Source organism: Lithobates pipiens, unplaced genomic scaffold (assembly GCF_037356315.1).
Source record: "Lithobates pipiens isolate NorthernLeopardFrog02 unplaced genomic scaffold, aLitPip1_a1.2 Scaffold_23, whole genome shotgun sequence".
In the NCBI taxonomy this organism is placed as follows: Eukaryota; Metazoa; Chordata; class Amphibia; order Anura; family Ranidae; genus Lithobates; species Lithobates pipiens.
The window spans coordinates 90,531,386-90,556,043 of NW_027507785.1; the positions used below are offsets into that span (position 1 = coordinate 90,531,386).

The 24,658-nt window shown below is 43.0% G+C and overlaps 1 protein-coding gene across 5 annotated transcripts in view; it reads left to right on the plus strand.

The window, feature by feature from the left end:
• Positions 1-24,658, plus strand: part of ARHGEF3 (Rho guanine nucleotide exchange factor 3) — a 493,464-nt gene that overhangs the window by 416,400 nt on the left and 52,406 nt on the right. The window contains exon 1 of one of the 5 annotated variants that reach the window (XM_077452031.1): positions 5,176-5,504. The exons of the other annotated variants lie outside the window; for them this stretch is intronic. Within the exon in view, the coding sequence (XP_077308157.1) occupies positions 5,265-5,504 (240 nt within the window). The 5' untranslated portion in view covers positions 5,176-5,264. Of the gene's footprint in view, positions 1-5,175; positions 5,505-24,658 lie in introns of those variants that run through there. 5 annotated transcript variants of the gene reach the window in all.

The window sequence follows — 24,658 nt, forward strand, 5'->3', positions numbered from 1 at the left end:
CCCTTTCACTCCAGTGTGAAAGCCAGAGAGCTTTCACACTGGAGCGGTGCGCTGGCAGGACGGTGAAAAAAGTCCTGCTAGCCGCATCTTTGGAGCGGTGAAGGAGCGGTGTATTCACCGCTCCTAAACCGCTCCTACCCATTGAAATCAATGGGACAGCGCGGCAATACCGCCGGCAAAGCGCCGCTGCAGCGGCGCTTTGCCGGCGGTTTTAATCCTTTTTCGGCCGCTAGCGGGGGTTAAAACCACCCCGCTAGCGCCCACAGACCGCCGCTAAAACGACGGTAAAGCGCCGCTAAAAATAGCGGCGTTTTACCGCCGACGGCCGCACCGCTCCAGTGTGAAAGGGGCCTAATGAAGGGGCACTATTCCTCCCACTGACACCAAAATTAGGGCAAAGATAGGGCACTAGGGCACTACTATTTCTACTTCTACTGACCACAGGTGCTATATATATATATATATATTTTTACTCCCATGGGTCACCAAGCCTGAGGCACCATTTGCTCCTACTGACACTGGGGCATTTACAGCTCCAACTGACCACAGTCCAACCCTCTTAAAGTTTGAAGGACAATAAATGGCCCTATGTTTTAAAAGTTTGGAGACCCCTTCCCTAGACTTAAATGAGCATGTAGGGTCAATCCCACTGTAATGTAGGATTTTTATTCTACCTGGATTTGGCCTTCAAGGTAAGGACACCACTAACACTCATGCATATGGCTGCAAGGCGGTGGCGGGGGGGGGGGGGGTAAATAGTGTGCATGAGCATCAAAACCTAAAAAAAAAAATCTTCCCTATGACCCAAAACTGCTGCTCCTCCTGATACTTGCATGAGGCACGCACATGGACATATGCCCCAAATGAAGACAGTCTGAGAAGAACAGGGAGTGATTTTGCCATGGAAAGCAACTATTTAGTTGTGTTCTTCGATGTGTGTGTTTGAACTTGTTGACCTTTGGACAATTGCTGCTGTGTTTACTAATCACATTCTGGCTTGACAACGTGTAGCTGTCTAAAGATTTAGGTAACACTTTGGGGAAAGTGATGATAATTACACTTGCATAGTATATACTGACATTTGCCGTACTGTAGCCCGTCACATCGGAATGGCCATGTACAGTGTGTCTACATGTAAATGGAAGTCAGCTTGGTTGAAGACCTTTGCTGATCGTTGATACTCCAAAGACATGCTGGTAGGTTAATTGGATCCTGTCTAAATTGTCCCTAGTATGTATGAATGTGAGTTAGGGACCTTAGATTGTAAGCTCCTTGAGGGTAGGGACTGATGTGAATGTACAATGTATATGTAAAGCGCTGCGTAAATTGATGGCGCTATATAAATAAAATAAATAAAAATAAATAAATACTGTTATTTTAACACAGCCTCTGCAGGACATCAGTAAATGACCAAAAGTATGCACTGCAGCTTTTCAACATCCCCACTAAACTTCCAAAATGTTTAGGGTACACTGCAGTGGCGGTCACTCATGCAGGCTGCAGGGGCGCCACCCCTCTAATCAATGCGTCCGGCCCCTAATCTACATGCAGAGTGCCAAACGCATGGATTCCAATAGGGTTTATTTTTTCTTTTTAGAAGCACATGATTAGAGCCAGAGGCTTTAATTGGCTTCAAAAAGTGTGGGCTTGGGGCACAGAGCACTGCGTCCAAAGCCCAACCAGTTGTGTGACATTAGCAAATAATATATGCTGATGCCTTCCTGTTTCTCCTCCCGGCCAATCAGTGGCCAGGAGTCCTAGGACCTGATTGACCGTGGGTCCTAAGTTCTGATTGGCTGGGAGGAGAAGCGAACGGAGGAGGGAGGAGGTGCAGAGGGGCCTCGGTGGGGTAGGTGCAGGGCCTGGCAGGGGGCCCGGTGGGCAACTGATGCGACGGGGGGAATTGGCGATCAATCGAGCAAGTTAGTGCCAGGGGGTGGTTGGCTGGCTGGGGAGAGAGGGGTGGCTGACCACCCCCACCCCAAAGGAAATTGAGCACCAGCCACCACTGATACACTGATCAGCGACAGCAGCCAATAGGCTTATCGAGAGTAGTTCTCCAACATGTCCCTTCTGTTGAGCAGAGACTGCCACACACTGATTGAAACTGAGCTGGTCCCTGCTGAACTGGTTGAATTTCCATCAATGTGTGGCAAGCTTAAATTCATTGTAAACAATCACCTTGTAAAACAACCCATTCAGTTTAAAATAGAAATGAAAGGCAAAACATTTGTGTATAGATATTACAATACATTATAAATATATTTTTCCCCCTTTTTATAAGTGATCCCATTCCCTCTGTTCTCAGCTGCATAAGAGCTGGGAAAGGATAAATAGCAGCACACTGAGCTTTCCAGTGAAAGGCGGTGAAGGGGGGCGTGTCAAGGCAAGTCTGATCGTTGGAGAGCTAGAGTTGCCACCTCATCCATTAAAACCCAAATACCTTTGAATTACACAGGTTCTGAGGCTAATTATATGCAGATAAGTCACCAAGTGAGTTTAGTTACTACCTTAATCAGCCACAGAACCTGTGTAATTAATATGTGTTCAGGTTTAAAGGGATGAGGTGACAACCATAAGGAGAGCAGGATGAGTTCCCACCATAGCTAGAGAACTGACCATGGTATGTTCTGCTTAGTGTGGTCAGTTTTTAATAGGGACCAGCAGGAACACCAGGGATTTCACATAAAGGAAGCAATACAAAGAGAACAGGTTCCTTTTTCATACAAGTACATGGTACAGCAGACACATATCGGGAATATGAAATGTTGTGGTAACAAACACTTTAACACCATTCACGTGCCTGGGACAATATTGGAATATATGGAGGAGGAGGATTAAACTGATGCCAACAGGTCAGGAAAACTGTATTTTGGTTTTGGATGGATCAGCTTTAACTGAACCTGTTGCTTTGCCTGGATGTGTAGCTGGACATTAGCTCTGCAAGATATCATCCCCAATCCGTACACACAGCTCCATTATTTACACACAGGTTGTAGTCGTGTAAATGAGAAAAAGGATTGGGTACAAAAAGTGGGTTTTATTCATAATGTGGCCATTAAACAGTTCAAACATCCACAATAGCCCCCCTTCAGAGAGCAGTATAGCTGTGAATAACGCCTGGGCTCTCTGTTGGAAAGGCTTAAGTCCTTTTGTAAGCCACAAATCCCATTGACATGGTTATGGAGGCTGCGTATTGGTTTGTTCAACATGACTTACAGATGCTAAGACAATAAGTGTCATTAGCAAGTTATTACTTAGCTAGTTAACTTGGAATATCCGGTTGGAACAAGCATGCAGCCAGTGAAGTTAAAACTTTAGATTTGCATACCTATTCTGGGTCAGATAGAAATACTAAAACCACAGGATTTGTCTGTTTACACACACCTACCTCCAATCTGGCCCGCTAAAAAGAACAAGGAGAGGATTCCATTCTGTACCGTTTAGACAGGGCAGATCGGAGGTAGCTGGGTGTAAACAGCCAGCGGAGTCCGTTAACTCCTGTTCACCCATAGAGCAGAGCGGCTCTGCCCCAACTAATGTATCATCCATCTGCTCTGCTTCGATCAATGGGCATAGGTGTGGGCATATAGGGTGGTAGGTGTGCCTGGGCACACTCTAATCACCCTGTGTTATGCAGGATCCCCCTGCTGCCTGGCTGCAGAGAAAGTGACCGGGGAATTTCCGTCCTCATTCCCTTTTGTCTGAAAAGTGAGACATAAATTTCACCAAAGCCCCCCAACTGGGCTCCTAGAAAAAATTGTAAAAAATAAAAAATAAAAATAATTAAACAAAAACAAAAGTAGAAATAAATAAATAAAATTAAAATAAACTGTTGACCCCAATCTCTGTCCTATGCTATGCTCTACTGTCACTGCCCATCGCCCTACTGCGATATATATATATATTCTAATTTTATTTTTTTTAGCTGCACCCGTATGTGTAAAATATATATATATATATATATATATATATATATATGTGTGCATTATACAAACGCGTGTGTGTTTGAGCTTTGGGGAGCACACCCTAATGGATGCCCCCCTCCACCAGAACAGTCTGGTCAGAGCTCTCAGCCATTGGCTGAGAGTGCTGATCGGCAGACTTTTTTTGGTCATGCCCCTTTGACAGAAGCCAAACTTTCAGCTGACGGACTGCAGTACACACGGACCGGATTTCGGCTGGTTTCTATTTAACCGGCCAATGCCTCCCGATATATAGCCCCTTTCACATGGAGAGGACTCTGTTGAGATCAGCAGGGGATCTGTGAGCTGATCTCCCATTGTCATAGGCGTGTACAGCCTATTGCATTAGGGTGTGCACCCCAAAACTAAAAACACGTGCTTATGTGTGTGAGTGTGTATGTATGTATGTCTGGTAGTAGGGCAGTGTCTGTAGGAAAGTAGACAGTGTCAGTAGTTTTTTATTTTTACTATTTTTTTTTACAATTTTCTTTAGTAGCCCTGTTGGGGGGCTTTGGTGAAATATCAGCAGGGGGAATCTGTGCCGCACAGGGTGATTAGGGTGTGCCCAGGCACACCTTTGGCAAATCCAGGACAAGTATGATGCAATGCAAGAATATCATGGGGCTCCCATGCATCTGAGACCCCTGGGCAGCACCAGAGGTGCCCATGCATTAAGGCCTGATTCACATCTATGCAGTTTTAGTGCTTTTTGCTTTTGCAGATTTGCACTACAGTCCATCTAACCTGGTTTCCTATGGAACACATTCTGTGTAGTGCAAATCTACAAAATGCAAAAAGCACAAAAAATGCATAGGTGTGAATCCAGCCTAAGACAGCCCTGTTTGCATGAGCCTTGAGGGCAAATAAAATATCACTGACACTACTCAACTGTCTTGAGACAGAGACCAGGCAGGAGTTCTAACCCTTGCCTTCCACTACAACTAGAAAAGAACTGCTACATTATGGATCAGAAATGAGCTTTTTGGTTTCTTTAGGACCATCACATCACCCTATATACTGACTTTCCGAAAAAGTCTTGTCTCTGGATACACTTTACCTGTCAAAGCTGCAAGAAGTAATCCCTGCTCCCCTCCCCAGGCACCTAGCAGGAGGGACAGGAGTACCTGTCAGTACAATCAGTATACAGGGCAGCAGTCAGCTCTGCAGGTTGTGTGCTCTGATGTCAGTGTAGGGAGGAGGAGGAGGGATCTGAGCGATCAGTGTGGTGTAGTGTTTCGACTGCTGACACCATAATCCTCGGTGCTCCCTCCTCTCCTCTCCTCTCTCTCTCCTCTCTGCATGCTCTCCGCACTCAGCCCGGGTGATGAGATCGCAGCTCTGGACTGTACAGGCTCGCCGCACTCCGGCAGCACCCTGGAGCTGAGGCTGAGCGTTCACCTTGCCGATCCCCGCTCAGGATCCACTGTGACCACCCAAAGCCCTGAAGCCACCATGGTGGCGAAGGATTACCCCTTCTACCTGACCGTCAGGAGGGTCAATTTAACTTTGGAGGTGAAGACTGCAGCCAAAGCTAGCGAGGTATGGTGTATGGTGGGGATGGGGTTCTGGTGGGGAATGGTCCCCAAGGTCCGGGGTAAACTTTCTATACAGAGAGGAAATGAAGGAGACTGAAATGTTCATTTATATCTTGGACTGAGTCCAGAATGTCTGCTTCATTCTTCACTGTGGACAGAGGGACCTCCAGGCTGAGATCTGGGCTGCCGGTCCACGACTCGAAGTTGTGACAGTGAGATGTAGTCTGCGTTGTAAGAAAGCAAGATAGCCTCCCTTTTTGGAAATGCTAGTTGCCTGGCTGTCTTGCTGGTTTAGTGGTTTCAGTCAGAGCCAGCTTCCTAGTAATTGCATTTGGTTGCAGTGTCTCTACATAATGCCTCATCTATAATCCACATAGCAATGCCTGTGGCAAGGGTGCCTACACAACCTTGTCTATCTTTCACAAAGTAATTATTCTGGCAAGGGTGCCTACCCAATATTACCTATCCTTCACATAGCAATTCCTATGGCAAGGATACCTACCCAACCTTATCTATTCATCATATACCAAATCTATGGCAAGGATGCCTATCAAACCTTACCTATTCTTCACATAGCAATCCCCATTGGCAAGGGTGCCTCCGGAACCTTATCCTTCACATAGACATTACTATGGCAAGTGTGTCCGAATCTTACCTATCCTTAACATAGCATTTTCTTTGGCAAGGATGCCTACCCAACCTTATCTATTCATCTCATCACATACCAATTCTATGGCAAGGATGCCTACCAAACCCTACCTATTCTTCACATAGCAATCCCCATTGGCAAAGGTGCCTCCAGAACCTTATCCTTCACATGGAAATTTCTATGGCAAGGGTGTCTACCCAATCTTGCCTATCCTTAACATAGCATTTCCTATGGCAAGGATGCCTACCCAACTTTATCTATTCATCACATACCAATTCTATGGCAAGGATGCCTACCAAACCTTACCTATTCTTCACCTAGCAATCCCCATTGGCAAGGGTGCCTCCAGAACCTTATATTTCACATAGACATTTCTATGGCAAGGGTGCCTTGCCCAATGTTACCTATCCTTCACTCAGTATTTCCTATGGAAAAGTTGCCTATCCAACCTTGACTATCATTACATCTGGTTGAAAAAAAAGTTAATCTAGTTCAACCAAGAAATTCACCAATCATTCACATAGCATTTTCTATGGCAACGGTGCCTACCCAAATTCTAATGCCCCCTTTTTGGTCAATGGCTTCAATGCCCCAAACAGGTACACAGATCAGGAGTTTTTCACTTGCTACATGCTTGTTCCAGCAAACCAGATAACAGCCAAGCAATTTTCATTTTCAGCAGGAAGCAGCCTCTGTATTTCCCTCAGTACAAGTTTATTTTTTTTTTTCTCTCAAGCATTAAAGACCAGTGTGTTTTCTTTGTTTAGTTGCTTTGTATTAACATATTTTATTAAATGCATCAACCAACCACATAATTCAGTGTTGATATACATGGGTATCAGATTTTATACATGAATATTCAGAATTACAGAACAACTTTTGTGCTTCCATTTTATTTTTTGTAATTTTGTTCACTTATTAGAAGTTAAAGGTATTATTCCAGTAAATATTCCAGCCTTGTACCGTGGCAGGTGTTGCTTGCAGCCACATTCTTATACCCAGGAAGGTGTTAAACTCCTCTTGGTTGGGATGGTAGTGGACATTTGCAGCGTGTCACTCGACAAAACTACAAAAAGCAAACATTTTCAAGCAGACCTGCCTAGACAAGTCCCTTGCAAGGCTTTACCTGTCAAATGGTTCTAAAGAGTCGCTGGAGCCAAACCTAGTTTAATTTCCCCTGTAATCTCTTGTCAGTTGTTATAACCTAAACATGTCAGAGAAAATAATCATTTCTTTGAGTTCTTAACCCGCAGTGTATATGAAGCATGCTTGTGTTTTGCTATCTTGCAGCATATAGCAATGGTTCTACAATGTTTATATTCTTCTACCTCTATGTTTAGCTTCTTTAGAGAAATCTGTGAGTACAAGTGACAAACTCTGGAGAGGGTCCAGAGACCAAAAAATATGTAACTAGAAAAGTCACTGCAAAGCGGTGTATCTACTACAGAATCTTATGAATACATTGTATCCTGTGTGTTTGTAAACAGTCAAAAGAATTTAAATATTGATTCTAGGACCTTGCATACAAAGGATAAGTTATATGTTATTTGAACAACTAGCAACTGTAAATATTTTGATCTTTTTATAAATCATCTAGTCACTAGACATATAATAAAATAACCTAAGCTTACCACACATGTTACAATCTGATTGTATTATTTCCTTATCTTACCATAAACTGTAGTGCAAGGGCCTGCCTGATTGAATACAAATTGATTGGTTAGATTAGATAAGTGATCATATTACATAGTTTTAGTAAATCTAAAGATGAGTGTATGGTCAGATTATAACAAGCATGTATGGTCAGAGAGTGTCGCGCACATGGTCACCCCTACCCGCGACCTCCGCTATAAACACTGCTTATGAGTGAATGTATTGTTTGTTTGTACAAAGTCTAGTGTGCAATGTAGTCATTGCATGCAGACCAAAGGATTCACACAAAAGGGTTTTTATGTCTTCACGTTGAACATGTTTTATCTTGCATGTTTAATTACGAGCGCTCCAACGAATCTTTGACTGAGGTTTGAAAAGATTGTGGTAATTTATTAATCTTCATATTAATAGTTAATTGTAAGTGGCTAGTAGGATAAGAAAAAAAAAAATCTTGCATGTATAATTTGCTTTAGGAAGCAATAACTTTATACTCAGAATGTGGATTTCTTTCCTATATTTTGCTAACTTTTAAAAGTGAACCTGTCATTAGGGAAAGATGGGGGCTGCCATAACTGATCACCATCTGAAAATGCTAGGAACCTGACTGTTCCCATTTGCTGGCTTTAAAAAGTTTGTGAACCAAGAAAAAGTATATAGATAAGAAAAGTCAAAGGTCCTTAACTGCATATTTGATCAGGCTTAGAGTATTAAAGCAAGAAGGCCATCATGAAAGCCAGCTAAAGCCGGGTTCACATATGTATGACCTGCAGTCTGGTGTGATTCTGTTTACCAGTTCAGATGCAATTCAGGTCTGAATGTTTGCCTGAATTCACACCTGAACCAGACCAAAAAACCCGCTCTGTGGCCGCCCCAAACTTGTGTGAACCAGTTCCATTGAGAGCTGGGCACACTCCCCTGTAATGCGAAGTGAATGCGGTGAAAATCACATCCAATTTTCAAATATGCAAACCCAGCCTAAGTATTCTTTTCAGAATAAATGGTCCAGAATGTTAACTTACATGTTTTTCTCATGACTGGTTTCTAATAGGCATGCTGTATACAATCATTGTTGAATAAGGCTATTTTTGTATTATGCACCCATAACTACTGTAGGGTACCATGCTGATACCCGTGACCAACTGTTTATGGGAAATGGTTGGTGGGTTTGATATATTTTGTTGTTTTTTGCTTGAAATAAGGCTAGCACCTGGAATGACACCCCTGTTCATAACAATGCATGCTTGGGCTGTATAAGCAGGAATGTTTTTGTACCAATTAATTTGGAAAAAACAAGTGGATTGAATGGTGTCTCTGTGTTTGATTGCCATTTTAGGTCAGTGAGCTTATATTAAAATGATAAGGTTATGGAAAAATGCACATTATATAGGTAGGCTTGACATGTAGTTCCAAGAATACTCTAAATGGGTGTATTGAACTAAATGTACAGATAAGTGCTTAGTGAAGTGTCTGTGTCACTTGACACCGTGGTATTCTGGCAAGAATGTTGCCTGCAGCATTTAGGCAGCTTCCGATGCTGCAGGCTCATTCATTCACATTGCTTCTGCTGCTTCTGGAAAAGTAATACTCAGCAGGGCTAGGGCCTGTAGCTGTATAAACGTATGATGTGCTTCCAGGCCCAGCGCTCATGTGTATGGGTCAAGGCCAGGGATATGCAATTAGCGCACCTCCAGCTGTTGCAGAACTAAAAGTCCCATGAGGCATAGCAAGACTCTGACAGCCACAAGCATGACACCCAGAGGCAGAGGTATGATGGGACTTGTAGTTTTGCAACAGCTGGAGCTCCACTAATTGCATATCCCTGGCCTAGGCTAAACTCCACATGAGTTTTTAATCACTTGCTAGCTAGAGTTTTAAATCTTTCACAACGGCCTCATCAGTTAGACCTGTCAGAATATTCTGTATGCACACAAGCTGTGAAGGTGGGTTTGAAAAGTCTGCAGTTTGTAGTTGTGAGCACTTAGTAGAGAGGTGGTGCTAGGGCTGCTGCCAGGCACTGCCTTGTACAGTATCTACTTTTGCTCTGATCATCCGTGCGTGCTGTGAAATATTTATAAGTCTTTTGTAGAAGAAAAATCTGACATTCTACCAGCAAGCAGCAGTTTATTTATAGAGTGGCAGCATATTGGAGAGCACTTTATGCAGAATATGAACCGTGCTCTCAGTCATGGAAGAACCTTACAATCTAATGTCCAACCACAATCACACATAGGTTACTTGGCTTGTGACCAAGCAGTTTATGAGGGAAGCTGGAGCACCAAGTGTCAACCTTTACAAACATATGGACTACTTTCATATCCTATACAGATTGTGGCACTAACCCAGTTGAGACGGGGACATAGAGGTTGATTTATTAAAACTGGAGAGTGCAAAATCTGGTGCAGCTGTGTATATAAACCAAATCAGCTTCCAGGCCTTTTGTCAAAGCTTAATTGAACAAGCTGAAGTTAAAAGCTGATTGGCTAACATGCACAGCTGCACCAGGATTTGCACTCCCCAGTTTTAGTAAATAAACCCCATAGTGGCACCTACCCAGCACAGTAAGGCAGTAGAGAATGACAACAAAAGATATACTTAAAGTGGTTGTAAATCCTCAGGGTTTTTTCACCTTAATGCATTCTATACATTAAGGTGAAAAACCTCCTGCGCTGCAGCTGCCCCTCTTTTACTTACCTGAACCTGATCTTTCCAGTGACGGGGAAGAGCACACCAGCTCCAGTCGGTGTCTCAGGTCCTCATTGGATAGATTGATGGCAGCGGGAGCCATTGGCTTCCGCTGCTGTCAATCAAATCCAATGACACTGGGCTGGATCCTGCTGTCTGTGTCAATGGGGACACAGCAGCAGGACACAGGAGCGCGCCTGCACAAGTGCCCTCAGGGAAAGCACTTCTCTGTCTGAGCACTCAAGAAGAGGAGGAGCCAGGAGCGCTGCGGAGGGACCCCAGAAATGTGCAAAACCCTTGGACAGAGGAGGTAAGTATGATATGTTTGTTATTTTTTTTTAAAACAAGACTTTACAATCACTATAAGCCCCGTACACACGGGCAGAATGTCGGGAGACATTTGCGAGTACAAAGAGTACCGGCCGACATTCTGCCCGTATGTATGTCTATCTGTCTGTCTTGCTCCTGTCGGACGTGCATGCTGGAAAACCAGCAGCCAACCAACGCTCTCAGCCAATGTCAGTGAGCGCTGATTGGAGTGTTCTGGCGGGTCCCCCTGTCAGAACACAAAAGCTCAGCGGGGGGAGATTGCTAGGCTAACCTCGCCTCGTATGGTTCGTGCAGCGGCTCCCAACCGGAGCCGTCAGTTTTTTGTTTTTTTTGTGCAACTGTAGTGTGTACCAGGCTTTATTCTAGTAAATTAATCCCTACATACACTACTTATTGGCCCTGTAATCTATTTTTTTTTAAATTGTGTTTTTCTGCTTACTTATAATGTCCTCCATGAGCTCACAAACCCTCTCCTTTTACACCTCGGTTTCATTTTGGAAAGAGTAGTGCTTGTTATGATCATGTGCACTGCATTACGCACACAGCAAATCCCTTATTCCTTCTCAAGAGTAAGAAAGGGTGGCAATGTTCCTATGTACAGTGGGACCATAGAGAATAAACATAGCCGGCCTCTAACAGGCAGTCAGATCACAGCAGAAAAAAAGGAATTTGGAGTAAGTTGAGCGCAATAAAAGGTATTTTGGCGAGTTATTAATATATACTTGAATATTTTTTTTAAACCAGAGTTTAGTGTCCCTTTATCCACTTAGCCACCTTGCTATGCAGTGTGTTGCATAGTAGGATACTGGCCATGGTATTTTCAGTAAGCTAGCCATTCACAAAATGTTATTTTCCCTTATTTAAAGGTGAAATTTTCAATAAAAAAAAAAAAGAATTATTGTTGGTATTTATATCCCCTTTATTTGTAGAGCCACCTTCTCATAATTGCTGATCTGCTATACAAAAAGCCAGAGACATATTGGCATTGGGTAGAGGGTTGCACCAGGCTTGACCAGCATACTTGTGCCAAAACTGTAATTCTGGAGGTAGTGATCATGCTGACTGCTATGGAATATCGAATTGACACTTGAAGACGATTGCTGAATTTCAACATTAGACTCAATATTTCTGTTCTTGTATGTTTAGGGCAGGTTGAAACTAGTGTTGCATATTTGCTCAAAGCCATACGTTTGAGGATAGTTGCCACCTGATATATTTCTCAACATTAGTTCGGGATAATGGAGAGCAGAGAACCATGTGTTGCACATTTCTAACCTGTTTTTGTATTTTTTTTTTTTTTTTTTAGAGAGATTTGATGTTTTTGACTTTTGAGGTTATATTGGTAATTACTTCTAGCACATGTGCTGTCCAGTTGTTGAAGGAAAGTGTTTACACCATGCATGTCTGTAATAAATGAATCCCTGTCCTGCCTGTAAGAGATTGTACTCTTAGTAAACAAATGTAGTCTTTTAAGGTTAAAAATATATTGTGGTAGTATTGTGTATGCTCTTATAGTACTACTGTGTTTTTTTAAGTACACAGAAAGGCATGTAAAAAATGTTGGTGTTGCTAGGTTAGTGTTGATTTAAGGTGCGGTAAAAATGACAGCGGCTTCTTTTGTCTTTTCATTTTGGCACTTATTTGTTTTAAAGAAGCAAGTTTTGGTTTCCCCGAAATAAGGAAACCTAATGTATTTTTAAAGCTGAAAAAAATGCTTTAAAAAATTTAGCAAAAGGGATGTTGCTTTCATTTAATGTGTGTCCCTTGTGCTGGTTTTGGCTGGCATAGTAGAAATCTTCAGTCCTCTGTAACGTTCCTTGTGCTGATTTTTTTATTTTTTTTGTTAATAATTTAATTTTAAGGCTTGCATTTAGAATTGGCCAATAAGGGGGGGGGATTTACTAAAACTGGAGCACTCAGAATCTGGTCCAGCTGCGCATGGTAGCCAATTGATTTCTAACTTGTTCAATTAAAGTGATACTAAAGTCTCCTTTTTTGTGCTTTTAAATAACAAACATGTTACACTTGCTCTATGCAGTTGGTTTTGCACAGAGCAGCCCTGATTCTCCTCTTCTCGGGGCCCACTTTGGCGCTCCTGGCCCCTCTCTCGTTGAGTTCCCCCACAGTGAGCAGCTTGCTATGGGGGCACCCGAGCCAAGCTGCAGCTCCGTGTGTCTATTCAGACAGGGAGCCGTGGCTCGGTCCCACCCCTTCTCTTTCCTCATTGTCTCGCTGACTTTGACAGCAGTGGGAGCCAATGGTGCTTCATTGCTGTCTCAGCCAATGAGGAAGGAGAGCATTAGGGGGGTTCTGCACACAGAAGACTTTTTTATCTTAATGCATAGAATGCATTAAGATAAAAAAAACCTTCTGCCTTTACAACCACTTTAAGCTTTGACAATAAAACCTGGAAGATGATTGGTTTCTATGCAGAGCTGCACCAGATTTTGCACGCTCCAGTTTTAGTAAATCTCACCCAAAGGTTATCAGTTAAAGTAGAGCTCCAGTCGTTTTTGTGTTTATTAAAAGTCAGCAGCTACAAAAAGTGTAGCTACTGACTTTTAGTAAACACACACTTGCCTATCCCAGGATCCAAGCGATGTGGTCACCCAATCCACTGCTTCTCTCCATCCCGGTTCACACTTGTCACTTGTGCGATACGGGAACCCCTGCAAATCCACTGCAGGTTCCCGCATCGCACCCGACTCTCAAGGCATTTCACACTGTCATATGCGAACTGCTGGGCGTGTCAGAACTATGTTAATGACACCCCCATTTCAGCTCGCATATCGCACTGCGAACGAACAGTTTGGACATGAATCGGATCGCATGGGTGTGAACACACATGTGATCTGATTCTGGTGCAGACCAAAAAAAGGGCCCTGTGCAAGTTTGGTCCGAATGTGATTCAAATTCAGCCATACTATCTGTATATGCATTCCCTGCTATAAGATAAAAATTGTCCAGGTAGCAGTATTGCCCCCTTACCCCCCCCCTTAGGCTGGATTCACACCTATGCATTTTTAGTGCTTTTTGCATTTTGCAGATTTGCACTACAGAACGTGTTCCATAGGAAACCATGTTAAATAGACTGTAGTGCAAATCTGAAAAATGCAAAAAGCACTAAAACTGCATAGGTGTGAATCCAGCCTTATACTTACCTGAGTCCTCACTCAATCCAGCTCTGTGCCGTCTACAGCAGCTCTTCTCCCTTCTCCGTGCTCTCACAGACTTTGCTGAGGCAGCGGGAGCCACTGGTTTTACCCCTCTCCATCCAATACTAGGAAATTACATTTTGGATGAAGGCATTGAATTTCTCTCTGCTCTCTCTACTTTGTGCTTTAATTGACATCTAAGGCCTCATGCACAATAGACTTGTAGCCCGGATGCATGAGGCTTTGTCATTTACGGATGGTACAGGCCATCCAACCCTGCTGCCAGCAGCTTGTCAAACTCTGAGAGGCTGACAGCTGCTGGGACTAGAAAGTGAACTGAGCAGTACTAACGTTTAGGGCCAGTTCACACCAGACGCAATTCCGTTCCATTCCGTGCTCTTTTTTTTCTGCACTAAAAATGCATGCAGTGTTTTCCATGTATTCCAATGGCTCTAGTTCACACCATGCAGTCAGTTTCTGCACCAGAACGGACTGTATTGGTGCAGGAAAAACGGAACTGCATGTGGTGTGAACTGGCCCTTAATGTAATATGGGCCAGGAGATGCATAGCTGAAATTTTAGACTGCATACTGCCTTAAACGTTAGTGCCACTTAGTGCACCATCCAGGCTTGTGCAGCCGCAGCAGCTTTCAGCTTCCCATAGAATTTAACAGGCTGCCAGCAGTGAGGCTGGAGGTTACACCTGTGCCTTTTGCTTGCACCCAATTGGCAGGATCTTGTGCACCAGGGCCAAAAACCCAGTGTGCATGTGGTCTTTAAAAGTTTTTCACTCGTTTCACTCACACGCTATTGATCTGTTACTCCTTCTGTTTATGCTTTCAGGTTACTTTCTGGGCCTCCATTGGAGGGCGAGCTGCCTAACTAGAGCCAGTGAACTCTCCAAATGATTATACGTTCTTCAAATTTTGAAGCTCAAACGCTTCTTGGGTGTATCCTATTGGGAAATTCTTTGGCAGTTCAACATCAAAATGCTTCTTCCATTATTCACAAGTGCACTTGGAATTGCAGTCACTGTAAATCTGAGGGGTAGTTCTGAAATGAGGGGAAGCTCTGCTGATTGTATCATCCAATCATGTGCAAGCAAAAATGCTGTCTTTTATTTTCCTTGCAGGTCCCCCTCAGATCTACAGTGACTGCACTTCCAAGTGCACGTCTAAGTGCACTTGCAAGTGCACAGTGGATTTGCCTTTAGTAAATAACCCCCATTGTCAACTAGATATTGATTATTTAGATTCAGTCTAAAACATCTGAATTATGATTTTTCGGTCGACTACCTGTATTTTATATTAATCTCTGGCTTGTTTTGTTGGTGGTTCTAAGTTTATATGCTGTTGCTAGGCATGGATTCTGTGTACATTGTGCTTGGAACAATGGGTTGTTATGAATTTGGCTTTTTCTGCTGATTGTGTATGCTGTTTCTAAAGGGGAGGGAAGGTTGTCCCAGATAAGAGTGGCTTGAAAAAGAATGACCTTTGTTTTCTCAGGCACTTGGAGACACGCAGCAGCTGCCAGAATCTTTCTGGGATCAACAGGTTTCCTCAGTCTTTGAAGAGACATTTACAGCCAAGGAGGCAGCATTCCAGGTCCAGCCACTGCAGAGCTTATCAAAGAAGCTTGTGGTCAGGGGCAGGGACACCCCATGTAGAAACATGCTCCTGTGCACAGTTTGCTCACTTCTTCTCTTGAAAAACATTCTCATGGAGCACTCGCCAAACTGTGATGTGTAGGAACCTGCCGTACCATCACATTTAGTTTGGAACAGCCCTTTAGACAGTGCTATAATCTGTAGTAAACTGTCAGATGACGGATTTTATTATCTTCAACTCTGGAAGTAAACATGGCAATTGTCATTTGAGAGTGATAGTTTGGAATCAGAAATATTGAAGCCTATATAAAGATTTTGCTTAAAATTTAACTTTGACAAAAAAAAAAAATGACAAACAGGCAGGATTTTTAATAGAGAATAGACATACTATGTCCTGAGGGACGTCATCATGGGCCAGTCAATGAAAAGATAAGTACCCAGAAGCCAAACAACCAAGGAGATCTGGGACACCACAGCACTGGAGATAAGGTGAGTATAGTTCCCTTTAATGTAGGCTTCAAGACTAAAGCTACCGTATATACTCGAGTATAGGCCGACCCGAATATAAGCCGAGGCCCCCAATTTACCCCCAAAAAACTGGAAAAAATTATTGACTCGTGTATAAGCCGAGGGTGAGACATGCCTGTCCATCCCTGTGTGTCCGTCCATCCCTGTGGGTCCATCCATCCCTGTGTGTGTCCATGCATCCGTGTGTGTGTGTGTTTCCATGCATCCGTGTGTGTGTGTGTGTGTGTGTGTCCATGCATCCGTGTGTGTGTGTGTGTGTGTGTCCATGCATCCGTGTGTGTGTGTGTGTGTGTGTGTGTCCATGCATCCGTGTGTGTGTGTGTGTGTGTGTGTGTGTCCATGCATCCGTGTGTGTGTGTGTGTCCATGCATCCGTGTGTGTGTGTGTGTGTGTGTGTGTGTGTGTGTCCATGCATCCGTGTGTGTGTGTGTCCATCCATCCCTGTGTGTGTGTGTGTGTGCATGCATCTGTGTGTGTGTGTGTGTGTGTGTGTGTGTGTGTGTGTGTGTGTGTGTGTGTGTGTGTCCGTGCAGCCTACCTGTGTCCTGCCTGTGTCCGTCCAGCCTGCGTCCGTCCAGCCTGCGTCCCGTCCAGCCTGCGTCCCGTCCAGCCTGCGTCCCGTCCAGCCTGCGTCCCGTCCAGCCTGCGTCCCGTCCAGCCTGCGTCCCGTCCAGCCTGCGTCCCGAGCCGAGCCTCCGTCCTTCAGCTCTTCGTCGGCGGCCATTCTAGGATTCAAAAGCCGCGCCTCCGTCGGTGATAGGCGGAACACTCAATTTCCCACTGACTGCTGGGAAATTGAGTGTTCCGCCTATCGGATGTCCGTGATAGGCGGAACACTCAATTTCCCAGCAGTCAGTGGTCCGCCTATCATGGACGTCCGCTCATCATCATACTACGGACGAGGATGAGAGGATGTCCGTGATAGGCGGAACGCAGACTGCTGGGAAATTCAGTGTTCCGCCTATCACCGACGGAGGCGCGGCCTTTGAATCCTAGAATGGCCGCTGTCTGTCTGCTCGACACGCTGATCGGGCAGACAGACAGCGATGACTCGAGTATAAGCCGAGGGGGGCACTTTCAGCCTCAAAAAAGAGGCTGAAAATCTCGGCTTATACTCGAGTATATACGGTAAGTAGTCTTAAAAATGTTCGCTCTCCTTCCAAACATCTATGCTCACTAACCTGTATAAGAAAGATGTATATACTTAACTGTACTGGGTGGGCTGAAAACAGGTATGTGATCCCCTGTGTTCAGACAGTGGCAGCGGAGGGGAGAGGAGGGAGCACCAACAACAAATGGGTCTTGGGAGCCTATGGATGACATCACCATTCCCCAGGTATTACCAGCCATTGACTGTTCTCGCCCCTTCCCTGTAGCAGCTCTGGCTGACACAGACAAGATCACATGACAGATCTTTCTTATGCACCTACACACAGGCCGAATTGTGGCCGACATTGGCTGGTTCAATAAAAACCTGCTGACATTCGGCCAGTATGTATGCCAGCCAGTCCCACAGAAGCCAGACAAATTTGGCCGGGTTCTGTCAGGCGAGCATGCTGGAAAACCAGCAGCAAACTGGCTCCTGATCGGCGATCTCAGCCAATGGCTGAGAGCGCTGACTGGAGTGTTCTGGGACCTATCAGAACACAACAGCTCAGCGGGGGAGATTGGTGTACTAATGTCGGATCCTTTGTACAGCTAAGTGTATACCAGGCTTTACGCTGGTTAGTCAGAATAGGTGTTAGAAAGAGGGAGGGGACATTTTAAGGACTAGTTTAGCTTTAGCCTAGAATTTCACTTTAACCAGTTTAGCTCTTTGGGCGTACTACGTACATCCAAAGAGTGAACCTTTAATTACAATCTGATGGCTGCAATAGCAGCCATCCGCTTGTGCGGGTTTTGTTTAGCCAGCTAGGGGAGAGAGAATCCTGTGAGACCGAGGCAAACCCATGCCTCGATCTCACATGCAAACAATGAAACCGGAAGTGATGTCACTTCCTGTTTCAGATGCACCACTTCCTGGCCAGCACAGCCAGGGGACACATCTAACCAAGCTGGTTAGATATTGTGAATGGGCAGGGGAGACATTGGTCTATCAGATCCCTAATGTCTCCATAAAGAGTACCTGTCCCCTGCTATTACATGTTAACCCCTTGTGATAGCAATCAAGTAAAACATTTTTAAAAGAAATAAAAGAAAAACGTTATAAAATACAATCATATAAAATATTCTAAAATAAAAAAAAATGCTGAAACCCCCATTGCTCTGCACACCTGCGCAAACGTAAGCCCAGGATGTGCACGCTTATGTAAAGCGTGCTCGTACCACACGCGACGAACATCAGAGTAAGAACAGCAATTCTAGCTCAAGAGCTCCTAGGTAACTCTAATTTGATGAGCTGTAAAGGTTTTTAAAGTGTCACCTATGGGGATTTTTGGGCACCATTGTTTTTGGCAAGATTGTGGGCACATGCAATTTTAAGACATGGAATGTTCGTTATCTATTTACTCGATACAACCTCATCTTTTATGTTATAATCAAAAATTCAGTTTTATATTTTTTCTTGAAAATGTAATAAACAGTTGCGCGAATATCATGGTAAATAAAAATTTGCAACTATCATCTTTTTAATCTACAGGCCCTTTGCTTTCAGAAAATATATAATGTTCTTGAGTTTTAAGTAATTTTATTTCCAAAAATTACGATTTTTTTACATGTATGCGACAAGTTAAAAAAAAGTTGCTCTGGAGCCAAACTGGTTAAAGTAGATGTAAACCAAAGTACTAAAATCTCCAGATAAGCTTTAAATATGAATGTCATTTCAAAAGTTTTAAATCTCCAGCTTTTATTGTTTTTGATGCTTTTTCCTTGTCTACTAATTGGGCTGCTGCATTGGCACCCTGTCACGTGGGCTTCTGATGACGTCTACCAGCTGCTGTTTTAAAGTGGAACTAAAGCTACGTGGGCGGAGCTGATCTCTGGCTATATTGTGCAAACATTATAGCCCACCTTCCTCCCACTATGCTGCCCTCCCAACAATGACAGGTCCAAGATTCTGTTAGCGCTTCGCCATTCCTGAAACAGTCAAGTTTTGATCTATGGCCAGCTTAAGTGTGCAGGACTTACATTGTCTATGGTACCAGAGTGGTCAGATGTGTTCTGATGCAAGTCCATTGTGATTGGTGAGTCACCAAAGGGAAAAATAGATCTTTGTCCAGTTTATTGAGGTTTTATGTTTGTGTCGAGCCCTAAAAAATACATCAGCTCACAAGATGGCTGCTTCTACTGTATGTGTGTGGTCTGTAGAGCCATGTTAAGGTCTGGTAATTGCAAATTTGTGGTTGCATTTATGGCCTTGTCTTTAATAATTACTCTAAAACCAATGTGATGCGGTCATGCAAGCAAGATTTACAATGGTGTAAAGAACAAAATCCACTGTTATGTTTTTCAAGGTCTCCTCCTTTAGTGCGTTGTTTCCCTAATCTGGAGAAGAGTTGATCAAGCATTTTTATCTCCGTGCAGGACGTGTCCATCAACATATTTCACAGAGCAGTATAGAAAGGTCAGGTTTGGCGTTTTCTGTCACTTACTCCCTGGGCTATTAATAGAGGAATTATTGAGTGATGAGTACTTTCTGCAGACATTGTGGAACATACTGTAGTCCTTAGCATTGTGCAACAGAACGCCTCCTTCGTCACCTTTATTAATTCTCCCTTTCACTAAAGTGATTTGCGTGAAATTTTTACATATTTTTTGGATTTATTTATTTTATGAATTCCTTATTTTAGATTTATTTAGAAGTGCCACATTCCAACCAATGTACAGACAGGTCATAATGTTCCTAATAAGAGAGGACAGGCTTTTTTCGAGGTTGTTATAATCCTGTATTTTTTTGCTTGAAATCTTGATGCATTGGCAATACAATAATTAGGGTTTGACCTGTGATCGTATGATGGGGTCAACGGGGAGGAGAACCCTGGTGGGTGTTTATGCAGTACACGTCACCCACAGACGCCAAGTGCCTAGTTGGGAGCTCTAGGAAGAGCACCAGCAAGGGCGAGACTTGTATAACCTTCTTCTTCTAAATTGGCGTTCCATAAGCGAGAAACGTAAGAATCAGAGAAGGGGGCGGTGGGTACTAGGCGTGGTAGGTGCAGGTAGGGTGAGGGAGCTAATGGAGGAGTCTTCATATTACCCTTCATAACATAAGAGTCCTGGGGTCATAGTTAAAACACTATTGCTTAGTTAAATATATGTTTATGCAATCTGCATAACATCACCAGTTTCTGTAGATGAGAATGTGCATTATTATAGGAAATTCTTTGCTACAAATATAGACACACACTGAAGTGATCTCTATACATAGTTGAACCTGTTTTGAGGTTGATTTTCTGCATAATGTAGGGATGCCATTATTGTAGTGTATACAAATATATAGAAAACAGAGCCATGCTTCTGCAAAGCAAGTTAAATACACATTCAGTAAAACATAATAATATTGTAATGTATAGATTAACGTTTTTGCGAATATGTGAGAAATTAGTAGAGAAATCTTCCTTAAAAACTTATTGCCAGGGATCCAACACCAGCTGTTATATGAAGCTCATCATGTGAAATCTCCACCTCCCAATAATAAGAGTGCTTACCAGATCCTATTGACCCTCTATCTCTAGAAAGGTCAAATTAAACAATGATCATAATCATCAATGAGGTTATGCAGATAGAAATGCCCTCCTGTGGGAACTGACAACCAATAGTTTCCTCCAGACCAGTAACGTCAGACACCAAGGACAGAGGTATAGAAGGAAAAAATGCTCCAATAGTATAAAACCATCCAATAGTTGTGTTAAAATAGGCAAGATTGAACTTGCGTAAGTGAATGGTTAAAACGGCAAGTCTTTTGCCAGCAAACAATTCGACCTGCACTTCCGGGGATCAGTAAGGACACAACGATGTCACCACTCAAGCACCGCAGCAATATTGTAGTGTGAATTAATTCTGAAAATCTTTAAACAAAAAAAAAATGATGCTTGGACATGGCGATTGTAATGTTCCCATATGGATCTGTCCACACTAGAGTGTTGTTTTTTTAAGGGATTGAAAATGCTCTACATAAGGCATATTTTATGCATATTAAGATATTTTCACCTTTATTTAGTCAGTGGTTGCTTGTAAAAAGCTGTTATACTCTGGTACACACTTACAAGAGTATTTAGTGCCTAACACCACAATGTGCTTCAACTGTGACACTGGTTTTACTGAGGCTGGCAACCCTGATGGGGCCCCCTAGTGGCTCGGGGCCCTCGGGCAGTGCCCGAGTGGCCCAATGGTCAGTCCCCCCCTGGCTGGGACTTTCATGTGAGTTCATACAAAGTAATGTGAGGATAAAAAACGGAGAGCTCACACGCTCAGGTTAGGCTACTCACAATAGACAGAGCTACCCTCTTTTGGGTACCCAGCAGGTCACTTGAAAACAAAAAAGGAACAATGGAATGAGTGCCAGACCAAAGAATAAGAGAGTCCAAATTAATTTATTGTTTTTTATTTTAAAAAAATACAGCCAAGGCATTTGGGGGGTCAGAAAAAAACTTCTCGTTCATCATGGCTTTAATTAAAGTGATTCCAAATGCAGAAGGTTTTTTTTTTTTCTACTTTAATGCATTCTCTGCATTAACATAGCAAAACTTTGCACTGTCTGTGCCTCCCTTATAAACACCTACCTGACACCATTTTATATACAGTGCTATGCCTGCCAGCAGCCCTGTTCTGTATCTGCATTCAGGGGCTTTATTGAGAGCAGTGGGGACCATTGGCTCCTGCTGCTGTTAGTCTAATCCAATGAGATGGTAGCGGGGGAGGGGCAATGGTGCTGGGTGTCTATGGATACACACAGCCCAGCTTGGGAGCACACCCACCCAAGTGCCCCCATAGTAAGCGGCTTGTTATGGGAGCACTCTGAGAAGAGGAGAAGCCTAGAGCACCGGCGGAAGACCCCAATACAGGAGGGTTGGGTCCGCTCTGTGCAATACCATTGCGCAGAGCGGGCAAGTATAACATGTTTGGTGGTTTAATTTTTAATCAATAGCTTTAAAATCATTTTAAATACCGAGCCTTGAATGGGCTTAAAAATAGAGCTTTCCTGTGTGAATCTATGTAGAAAAATTGTAGGAAAATTGATTGCTGGATTAGAATTACTGGCCAGCAGTATCTGTGTGAGCAATCAAGACTTGACTGTTTTTTGTTAAAAAAAAAAAAAACTTTTTTAACCCTTTTATCATTTGGTGCTCCATCCATGGATGGGTCCATGTCTTCTGGCCCAGTACAGGTCACAGCTTTCTGATGGGATTTGTCGGGAAGGTTGAGACGAGGGTATGAACACACTCAAGCTCATACCTACTTACAAATGTTTCCAGAGACCTAACACACTAGAAAAAAAAATGTTTTAACTTACAATTGTAGTTAAAAGTTTCAAGAAGCTCTCGTTGTGAATACAGAGGGAATCGTTAAACATGATCTTTTAGTGATTTAAACTCTTATAAATTGCTGTTCTTGTCTTTCTTGGAGAGAGAAGAGTGGACGTTTCTTCTAATTTATATCTGTTTCTTGTTGTGGACTCTAAGTACATATAAACCGTCTAGTTTAAAAGCATATTTGGAGACCTCTGTTTAGTGTTGGGAGTGGGCCTGAAGACTGTGTCGTTTGGTAAATTGATTGTGACTGACCTCCTTATTTCACATGGGACTTCAAACAACGTTCTGCTAATTACTTTCTGGTTTTGGATGATCAGAGCGGCTTTTGAACAAGTTAAAACTGAGCAGAGAGGCCTCTCCAGCTGGTAATCAACCAGCTCTCCTCTAACCTTATTTTAAATAATGGTGACCACCTTTTAGCACATCCATCACAGCAACAGTAATTGCATTTGCACTTAAACAGACCATGTCATTGCTGATAACCACATACATTTCCTTTTAGATACTCCAGCTACTTGATAGCATGGTTAAAGTATAACTTAAGGTAAAGCTTTTTTTTTAGATTTGGATAAATTGTTGAGATTAGATTTCCTGTTTAGAGTTGTATTGTTGTCTGTGTCCCCAGTAAAGAGATTGAGCTTCTCTAATTGTCCTGATCACCAGGAATAAAAGTGAAGTCAAATGAAAATTTTGAGTTGCCACCAGAACAGAAATGGAGAGGAAATCTTCCAATGGGGACACTCGTTCCTGGGACCACAGGTTGGAATTGATGAACTTGTGTCTTTTTTTCAACCTCACCTACTATGTAACTGTGTAAAAGGGATTTCCATCACATTGTAAAGATCTCCTCTCATTTCCTGTTTAGTCTACTGTACAGGAAGTGAAGGGAAATCTTCTTAATGGGACACAGATTTTGCAGGGAAAAAAAAAAAGACTGCAATTTTAACCCTTTTCTACTCTATTCAAAATAAAAACAAAGTTTTTGCTTCAAATACACTATTAAACGTTGTCCATTTTAACTTCCTTCTTTTTAGTCTTTTTATATTTAGCTTGTAGGAAAAGGTTTAGAGCTGATTTAGAAAAAAAAACTGTGTCAAGAGTGACGGGGATGTCTATTATGGCCTTCATTTTGTTATTATAGTTATTTTCCTTTATTTACGTAACGCCAGCATATTATGTAACGTGGAACAGTAGTAAAAGGGGTGTGATTTAGAAACTCCAGACAAAACAATTACAAGGATGTGAAAGAAAAGAAGGCCCTGTCTATACAAGCTTAGTTTTTATTTTCGATAAGGAACACAAATAATGGTTGCTAAGTGTACCAGGGTCCATGTTTGCTCTAATTTGCATAGATCAGCCTCAGTGAAGCCGATTTTAAAAAGTAGCTTGGGTGGTGCTTGTGATAAAATGAAAGCAAAGTGGCTTAGTGATTAACAATGGGCCCCCTGGGTCCAGCTTCAACCAAGGGAGCTAACTGTAATGAGTGTTATTTTATTAGGTTTCCACTAAGGGCTTATTTACACCTATCTGCGTCAGGTGGCACCTCAGCACATTAATACAACATACCACATTTTCTGCACTGAGCAAAGCACAAGATTCAGTATTTGCACAGTGGTGTGCCTAATCGGCAAAAAAAGCGTGCATGTCCATTCTACCTGCATTGTAGTACTTTGACTGCCCTAATGCAGTGCACATTGCAACCTGTTCAATAATGCAATGGAGTGCAAATAAGTGAATGGTCCTCAAGTATTTGCGATGCCCTAAAAAAATGCTAATGGATAAAAGCTGCAATGAACTTTCAGTTTAAAAGGTTTGTTCCCATTTTCAGAACCACCCAACTCCCCCAGTTCCCATTGCACTGATGTCTATTGGTGATACGGTTGCACCATTCACACAGCCTGGTGCAACAGTCCTGAGGTCTGAAAACCATGCTGTTCTTCCTCCCCTCTCCTTTGGGATGCCAGAACAGATCAAAGCTGTTCTGATTGGTCAGCACAATCACATGTAGCATTTTGTTCCCTGCCAGCACGCTCCAGAGTGGGACCCTTGCTCTCTATGGAGAAGCAGTAACCTCTAACCAGAGGT